This window comes from Saccoglossus kowalevskii, chromosome 22 (assembly GCF_978046115.1).
Source record: "Saccoglossus kowalevskii chromosome 22, keSacKowa6.1, whole genome shotgun sequence".
In the NCBI taxonomy this organism is placed as follows: domain Eukaryota; kingdom Metazoa; phylum Hemichordata; class Enteropneusta; family Harrimaniidae; genus Saccoglossus; species Saccoglossus kowalevskii.
Window position 1 is genome coordinate 7,231,080 of NC_140662.1, and position 10,085 is coordinate 7,241,164.

Here is a 10,085-nt window from a genome sequence, read left to right on the forward strand (position 1 = left end):
ACCACGCCTAATGGCGATATTATTCAGTGTCTGCTTAGCTATTTTCAAAAATTTCCTTTCTTTCGGCCTGTGTGTGATAAAAAGTTTTGAATATGATATCTTAGACCCAAATATATTTGTTGGCACGGATCGAATCCATCCAAATTTATTTATTAATGGTGCTGATCTTATAAAACACGGCATTAGCTAGTAAAAGTCAGCTAGTGGAATAAACATACTTTGTAATTATTGAAACTTGATTATCTCATAACTGAATGACGTCACTTATCGCTCGCGCAATAATGACTAACTAATAAAAAATAATGTTTCTCCAACAAATTCGAGTCTTTCTAATAAATAATTGAAGATTTGGATTTCTCCCCATTAAAGGTGAGAAATGAGCCCACTCGGAGAAAATCCAGTTCGCCGCTCTAAATTCTCACCAAAAGAAACATTTCTCGCACCACATGGCGAGAATAAAAAAATCTTACCGATACGGGTGTCATTTGTTCGTTCTAGTCTCGTATTTTTCACTAACTGAGATTGCTTGGTCGTCATATGTGGCCAGGGTGGAGTCCATATATGCAGATCAATTTTCCCTGACAACACAACTTTAACAACTTTCCAGGCTGTATTTACTTATTAATATACAACTCTTGGGGCAGCGTGATCGAGTTTTGAATGAGAAACATTTTTCGCCACTGCATGGCGAGAATAAAAAAAGAGTACTTGATTGCTTGAGCGTAATGTGTCCAGGGTGGAGTCCATAATATAATATTACCATGTGCTTAAAAATGTATTATCGGTGAGGGCCTGTCTGAGTTACGACCAGACATGTCACGATTACGGACCTGACTTATTTAATGTACCTATTGTGTTTTTTTAGTAACCATGACCTGAGTCACGGCTTCACGAGGACGCCACCAACGGCGAACTAAGTCGATGCTTTTATCTGTCGTTATTTCAACACTAGGGGCGCACATACACCATCTTTTCAAAATGGCGATGGCGTCAACTACTGGTACAAATCCCTCGCAGCTTTTACCGCTTGGTAAATATAGTTATAAGTCGTTAGTCGTCATTTTGTGTGTGTAACTTATCTGGCGTTACAATGTATGCATGAAATCTCTATAGTTCTGGGATGTAGTATTCGCATGTTACATGAGAGAGTGAAAAAGTCGTGCCGTGGCCGGGTGACTCGGTGTTTCAATGACTTTATTTGAAAAGTGATGAATAATCTTGCAAACAAGTAAGAACAAGGAATTTGCAATTAACTTATGCATCTATCAATATTTTATGTATATTCTCTTTGTTAATTACGAGGGAGGGGGGGGGGACAGGCTTTTAGCCAGCCACCAGTCTTGCCATTTTAGACAGACGGCACTGCACATTTTGGACAGATACAACATTTCATTTGACAAAATGATCTACAAATCTGTCCAATTTCGATAGAAAACTGCCAGGGAATTACAAAATAACCACAAATAAGCAACAAAAAATCAAATTTTGAACTGTTATTTCTATTTTGCTTTTAGACAGGTACTTTCTATTTTTTGGTTATAACGGGGGGGGGGGGCGACTGCAAAAAATATCTCCTCACTAGTAGTTTTGAATGCTATGGTGTTTCTAAAAAAGTATGTTGGGAATTCAACAGTACCCAAAAATAAATTGAAAGTATAGCATTTATTGAGGGAATTACAAACATTTGTAGTTACAGGGGTTTTTCTAGAAAAAAACTGCAAGACTGGAGGGAGCACTTCAATGGGGGAGATCGGGTTCTCCCTACCAGGGTGTGACGTTTCTGATAAGTCCAAGTTAAAATGGAGCATCCTATGACTTCCTTGGGGCCAAAATTACTATCAGACAAGTCACAGTTGATCCCTGGTCAATCAGAATTTTATGGTTGCCAGAGGATCTGCTCCCCAGGGTGCATGGCCATAGCATGAGGGCGCTGCACCCCTGTTCCCTTGTTTAAAAAAATCACTGAGCTCGTCACAGTATATAATGGGGTGGTTTGGGGTGTCTTTAACCATCTGTTGGCTCTATAAACATCATTGTAAATATATTTGTTGTCACTTTTAGAAAAAAATTTTTTTTACAAGTATATGTCTAAACTGTAAGTCCTAATGGTTTCTATATTTGTAACATGGGACTCACAATTGTTCATTTGCCATTGTCAAAAATTAATCTGAATCTTTTGTTCAATACAGTTTAGTCACAGATAATATTGTTCACTCAATGTTTTACAATCATCTGGTGTTAGAATACATTCATATTTTTCGTACTGAATATGTTGGTAGTTTTCACTGTGTTTTTACTTTCTGATTTGAATTACACAACAACTGTCTTTGATAACTCACACAGCGTGTGATAAATATATAATCCCACAATCTCAACATTGACAGGATCTATTGATTACAGCCATAGTAATCTCGTATGGCTCAAACTAATACAAAACTGATTGTAATCAATCATGTATACTAATATCAGAGAATAATATATACATTCAAGCCTGGTGATTTAACAATAATGAATCCCCCCAGCCCCATGTTTACCCTTCTCTAAAACCAATATATTTCCCTGTGGAGGATTCTTTATTGGTATTATAAATCACCACCATCAGAATTAAACAAATTTCGTTAAATTTGGAGACTATTTATTGAAATAAATATCTTCTTCTTAGAGGTCTACATTATTACGTGATAATGCAAAGCTATGACATCATAAATATTTCTAATTCTGATAATGGTGATTTATGAAATGCAATAATATTAGTGCGGGGTTCTTTATTTCAATTTTATTACCCTGGACTGAAAATTTTAATGTGCGTCCAGTGATCGCATTATTTTTTGTGTTACAGTGGCTTATTGTCACTGTAAAACTTGTCCTAATATTTTTCAAAAATCACTATCTTTCGAACAATTCCATAGAGTAGAAAAAAACTAGAATGTTAAAAAAAAATTACACTTTTTAGCGCAAATTTATTTATTGTGCCATCACACATTGTCTTGAATCACTGCCCTGTTATCCTCTGATAATTGGTCAACAGGTGGCACTGATTACATATGAAAATTTGTGCTTACAACTGGCTTTTAATCTGTGTCGAAAACGTGCACAGAATGGTCGTTTTGTGCACGTTTTCGACACGGCTTACCAGCCACCTCAAGTGCCAAATCCATGAAATAAACAACCAATGTCAATAGAGTAGCCTAGGTGTTAAAAATAGATTAAGTACTGGCAAACCAAGTTCTGCATAGGTATGTCTCTAAACGCATGCTTTTTGATTGATATAGTCATTATTTTTGAACTCAGAAGCCCTCAAAACCTAATATTACATGCGAGAACAAAACAAATCCACTGAGATTTCACGTTTTCCCCGTAAAAGGGATGCTGGCTGTTCCCTCTCATGACTCCCTCCCCGCGTATACTAGTACTGGTACTACCAACTCTAACCATGTCCTCATTTGGTGACGCATGTTAAGCTATAAATGGGCATCAATACTCATTTCGCCCAATATTTCGCTTTTATAACATTTTAATCAACAGCATATCGCTTAATTTCCGACCGGAAAAACAACCATGTTTTTATCCCTTTTTTTTCACTGACCGCTTGTTCAAACACTGAACACTGGCACATGAATTGTCGAAATGGTTGTTTTAGTTTTAGGATTCAATGAGTATTAACCATTATTTAATTTGGAATGACACTTCCAAACCATCATACTTTGTTTCGTTCGCGAACGCAACTTGAACTATGACCTCTTGTTATGTGAACGTTCCACAACAAGCTGATAGAGCGAGACTGTGTTCTGTTTGAATCCAGGGCTGCTACCTCATTTTAACAATATGATTATTGAGACATTTACGTGATACAGGCAATGCTAACTCCTTAGGACAGAGAGCAGAGACAAGAGGAACATATTGATGCCATGGCCATGTATTTAAAATGCGAGCGTGCAGATGGGCGATATTTCTGGGTTCGCGCGGTTGAAAAATTAAGTGGAAATTATTCAACATGCGGTTGCAAAAGCGTGTAAAAATAATGATCGAAAAGCAGAAGCGAACAGGAGGTTGGGTGAAATTAGTGCTGTACATTCAGGTCCTTTGGAAAAAATACGATCGGCCGAGATCTATATCATTCTGAAGCACGCCAGAGACAGACAAAATGCAGTTTTAAATATTTAAATATTTGTTCGATCGAAACAGACTCGTTTTACAAGTTTTAACGGCTACGTTCTGCTGAAGATATAAGACTTCACTTTCGGAGTTATTACCGAAGATAATGTACGACAGCAAAAAAACAACAACATTTGGTTATGTGAAATGGATTAGCATTCATGTAGGTCCAATCAGTACTGTTGTATCGTCTATTTCGTCAACCGAACGTTACTACCCGGACTTGCTTGTCGATTATTATTGCAAATGTCATTTCTTTCTCTCTGGTCAATGAATCCAGAATCAATTAGGTATAAGTACGTTATTTTAGAATGATTTTCATTTGATAGTTAATCTGATTTATCATATAGCATTATAAACAGGAAGTCCTCGGCATGGGTCAGAAAACTAGTATACCCCAGACCACTCGTTTTGATGAATAGTCTGGGTGTGGCTTGTGGGTAAGAATAGAAAATGGATTTCGGTGAGGTTGTGATTATTTGGATTTTTGACAACGAATTTTTACTATTGAAATGAAATTATCACGTCTAGGGGTGAATTGTTCATAGGTGAAGTGATGTTAAAAACATAAGTAGTTCATCGTCTTGCGTACACCGCAACAACAAAGGTTTATTTTTCAACACAGATCTCCAGTCAAGAGGGTGGCGTTTGGACGTAACCCCTGAGTTAAACCATAGACAATATAGTAGGAAGCAACTCCAGCGATTCTATTGTAGCAGGGTAGGCTGAAAAAAAGTTAAGCTGCTTTAAAATAACCATTAACATAAACTAAATGTTTATTTTGATTTTTCGTTTTCGCATGTTTTTAGGCGGCGAGAGTCGTGAACTCTTGCGAAATGCGTAATTTCGTTGACGAGAGTTGCCTACGGTATTCTAAATGGCCGTTGCTGATCACGAGTTCCCGTGTGTAGATGATTTGCTCGATGTTTTTTTTTTTTATTTTGATGACGGTGAAGAAGATCCAAACGCAGTAGACACAGCAATTCATGTTAACAACTCTGTGTGTGTGATTCAGAGCCCGGGCATCAACATCGAAAATAGTGAAGATTTGCGTTTTCTTGATCATCAAATGAAAGAAACCCTTTGAAACGCTATCAAAAAACCAAAAATAGTGAAAATAAAATAATAAAAAAAATCGTGCCTCATTTATACACAAGTATTTGAGTTATTGTGTTGAAATTTTTAATAAAAACAGGGTATAATGTAGGTAGACGTGCATTCAAGATGTAGTCAAGATGGCGACAGACGTGAAAATGGAAGACGGAATGAAAGTCTATTAAAAAAAAATGCGAGACAGAGAACAACAAAAAACAAGCGTAGTCGATGAAAATAACAAAATTTGAAAATTCATGCATCATGAAAACAATAATATTCGTGTATTTTGTCGAATACGAGGTACAAACTTACACAAGCATTCTGTTTGAAAGAGTGTGAATAGGTAGTCAAGATGATGACAGACATGAAAACGAGCGATTTCAAAGTCTGTTTGAAAAAAAAATGTGTGGCAGAGGACAATAAAAAACGAGCATAGTCGGTGAAAAATAACATAATAAGAAGATTCATGCATCATGAGAACAAAAATATTCAAATATTTTGTCGAAGACAGGGTACAAACTTAATATAGCATGTACGGAAACATTACTGCCGTCTGAAACTAACTTTTAATTTTATTCAATTAAACAGGAACATATATATTAAAAGTAATATTTACTAGAGAACCATGTTCACGAGAACATCTGATAACTATTGTGTGTTCGAAAGATGCGTATTGCGGAAAGAAAACGACTCGTTTGGGAAAAGATACTTGTAGTTCGATACAAAAGTAGTGACATCGCATCAAAGTAAATATGACGTCATTGTTTATTTGCTCGTTATAATATTCCAGCCCAGCTTGCGTTGGGCATACAACGTTTGACTTTGATGTTACTATACTACTATACTGTCTATGGTTAAACAGGGCCTAAATTGATAGGGAGTAAAACACGGAAGGGGAAGAGCTGTCCATGCATTGACCAATCACACAAGAGCTCACAAACACCAAAGAAATATTTGTTGTTGTACTTAACGAAGGGGTTTGGCACTAAAAATAATGGAACGTTTATAGGCTTAACGTTGGATTTAGATCGTGTTATAATCCAAATCCCCTAGAAAGAGTTGTAAGCACCAATTTTCATATGTAACCAATGATAACCAGCTGTTGCAATGTATGATATTAAAATAAAATGTATAGAACAAGTTTGCCCATTTGTATCCATGACTTTTTTGAAGGTTACTACAACATCTATATTATCTATAATTATTTGATAATTTCTTGTTCATTTTAGAATTAGTAGATAAATGTATCGGATCCAGGATTCACATTGTGATGAAGAGTGACAAAGAAATCGTTGGAACACTACTCGGTTTTGATGACTTCGTCAGTATCCTTTTGTTCAAATCAAAGTAAATCAATTTACCTATTTCCTGTGGTAGCACTGTCCATTCATTAATGAGCGGGCAAACATTTTTAATTGCCATTTTCTAAGTTTAGTAATTTTCATTTATGTCTTTGATACAATCAATCATCAATGGTTGATATAACTTTTGGTTGTTAATTAAATATCATAATATACATGTATATACATGTTGGTCTATACAGGTATATAGCCTGCCTGTATATCACCTACTTTGATATTTTAAATATGACTATATCACTCAAATGCAGTGTATGGCCGAAATTCACTTACACACTTGTTGTGAATGGTAGCTGTGGGATTTCATTTATTGCCCTTGTTATTATGTTGCTGTTACTTTAAGTGCTAAAAATCCTTTTAAAGGGTGTCAGTTACATGTATATTTTCGTGTCAAAATATTTTAATTTCTTAATTGTAACTTAGATATGGTCTTAGAAGATGTTGTTGAATTGTAAGTAAAACTTTTTTTAACTTTGTCGAGCGGAGCTCATTATATGAGTGATTGGTGTACTTCGCTTAGATTTGTCCATTTCATGATGATATTTTTAATTCTCTAACTGATAAATATTATTGTCATTTTGGTAAAAAGTGATATTTTTGACTTCTTGCTAAAAACCGCATGTTTGAATGCTTGTATATTATAAAAAAAGGTAATACAGACAGACCTCTCTAAGATTTGTTCATGTCATGATGATATCTTCAATTCTCATTTCTAGCACTTTATCGATAAGCAAAATTGCAAAAAATGGGGGGGGGGCAGGTTTTAAACTTATGTGCATCTTGTTGAGATGGTGGTGGACATTTTGTTTAATAAATGCGGTTTCCAAGCTGTGTCTCTTACATTCCTTGACCAGTCACAATCAAACTATATTTGTGCATCATGCATCTTGATGTGGATATGCATATTAATTGTGCGACCATCATATTCAAATTCATTAAAATCAAGCAGTCTTGTAGTTTTGTTTGGGAGGGGGAGAGGGGGTAAAGTTTGTGCTGTACATGCTTGTCTTCTAGCTTGTCCTGTTATTTTGAACATTTAAATAATATCTGGTCAAGTCTTGCAAAAGTACAAGATCAGGGTAGATACTTATACATACACCATGGGAATCATTATTGGTCATTCAATAGGTGTATACAGATACTATGAAATACTTTGAAATATTGCTAAATACCATTTCAGTGAACTCATTGAATTAATTATCAACCAGGGAAATTTTCAAAGTAGACAGCTAGATTCTGAAAGTAGGAGGCCAAGATATGACACTGTCCCATAGGATGAAAGTTTTAAAAACATTTAGTAGCTGGTTTATCAAACCCAGTAGTCTGATATTCAGCTGACCCAAACCTTCTAATGAACTACATTTGCTACATTGTGAATTTGCAAAATTACAGATTAGTTAAAATATTGTGCTTTACAGTAATGTACCCTTTATTTTTGTTAGTGAAAACACACCAGAAGGGAGACGAGTGACAAAGCTAGAACAAATTTTGCTGAATGGTAACAATATTACTATGGTAAGAAACCATGTAACACTAATTTTGATTATATTAAAACTCTCTGGTGGCTTGTGAGAATGCCTTACCAGAAAATATAGCTAAATTTACACATGTCTTTACTACATGTATCAACACAACAAACCCATTACTTTTATTTTTATAAATTTCAGTGGCAATTGAAGTCAATCAACGAGTGCAGTACACACACACACACAATTGTATCATTTTAAAATGTTACGTTATTCCATTGATCTTGTTTCAATTTGAATTGTGAAATTTATAAATATTTATAAAAATGAAAGGAATGGGTTTGTTGTGTCAGAAGTAATGATAAGTTTACTGTATTCTCGGGGGCAGACATTCAGGCATTTTTAGACTCCCCAGTTGTTCAGACTCCCGTGAATAGTGTAAAAAAGATAACCCCTGCATGTGTAACATACATAAATTTAGTTGTTCAGGATTACTTCAAAGTTGAGTTTGTGTTGTTTTCTCGAATTTTCACCGGCTCGACCGGCGTTCCACAGCAGCGCGCACAGAGCCCATAGAAATACATGGTACAGTGGTGCGCGTCTTAGCAACGTAGAATGTCTTGTGACGTAGCTCTGCCCCCAAGAATTTCAAATATTCTCTCATAAAATAAGCCTAAATTTGTTTTCTACACCCCAGTTTCTCTAACGCTACCAATAATTATGTGAAGTGTGAATACTTCAATCTTCTATGCATTTCTTGGTACAGGTACCACTAAGTCTGTGAAGGTTATTTCATAGACATACCTAGTAATACAGTCAACAGGATTTCAAGTGTCCTATCACTTTCCCTTCAATCACACATTCATATTCTGACCATCCTCGCATACAGCTATAAAAACTGTGGTGAAGATGACTAATTTCTTATTTGTTTTATTTTATTCCAGTTAATTCCAGGAAGTGAAGGCCCAGAAATATAGGACTATCACAGTGAAGATATTTATATTTTGTAGTCATTTGTTATTTAGTAGAATATTTGAAACTGATTTGTATGGAAACTATCCATACACATATAAACACTAAAGTTCCACAATGCATTGTGTTTTTTCAGTTTATTTGGAGTTGACAGAACTCCCAAGTTTTTGTCATAAATAGTACATTTTAATCATGTGTTGTAAATCTATTCTTGTTTAAACAAAAAAAAATGATTTTATACAATAAAAACTTGTATCCGTAAATAAAACAAATAACACATCAAATCCTGATTTTTGGAATGATTGATGAATTTGTGATATTGTAGGATTAAATAAATTTGAACACAATAAACATTTCCAATATGGAAATAGTTCAATTGGCAATTCACCAACTCAGTGAACATAAGTATTGCAATTGAGTTGCAGTTGAGTTTGGATACTGGTAAATCTCAATCTCTTTGTACATTGTAGAGACAGTCTTCTGTAAGGCATGAAGTGTTGTGTTGGCCAGGTTCTATTTAAGCAATTACCTTGAAATCCTCTGGGGCGGAGCTACGTCACAAGATGTTCTACGTTGCTAAGATGGGCCCCACTCTACCACATATTTCTATGTGCGAAGAGCCGTTTGAAAATTCGAGAAAACAACAACTCAACTTTGAAGTAATCCTGAACAATCAAATTTATATGCGTTACACATCTTGTTACACTGTAGAGGGGAGTCTTAACGACCATCCCAATGTACTGTTTTCTGAGAGTTTTCGGCTTTTGTTACCACCGTGATGGTTACCATGCGGTGAAAATGCCCGGATGTCCGCCCCCATAGATAGTAATGAATTCCTAAAGTAAAATTATTTAAACATCTGTATTTGGTGTGCTATGAACACGTTGACTAGCTTACTGTGAACTGCTTAAGTTTTGCCATTTGAAGATTTTGTATTGATTTATATCATCAATAACAATACATTTACATCCAGGAAAAGACGATAACACTAGTAGTGTAGATAATAATAATAGTGCTGTATAAGTTTTCCACCACTCGT

General features: G+C 35.4%; 1 protein-coding gene across 1 annotated transcript; it reads left to right on the forward strand.

Annotated features, from left to right (window-relative positions):
- Positions 1–956: 956 nt before the first annotated feature.
- On the forward strand, positions 957–9,330 carry LOC100371711 (U6 snRNA-associated Sm-like protein LSm5). Its single transcript, XM_002733151.3, has 5 exons — positions 957–1,030; positions 6,480–6,575; positions 7,032–7,059; positions 8,051–8,123; positions 9,019–9,330. Exons 1-5 carry the CDS (start codon positions 979–981, stop codon positions 9,049–9,051), a joined length of 282 nt encoding a protein of 93 aa, XP_002733197.2. The 5' UTR covers positions 957–978; the 3' UTR covers positions 9,052–9,330.
- Positions 9,331–10,085: the final 755 nt, after the last annotated feature.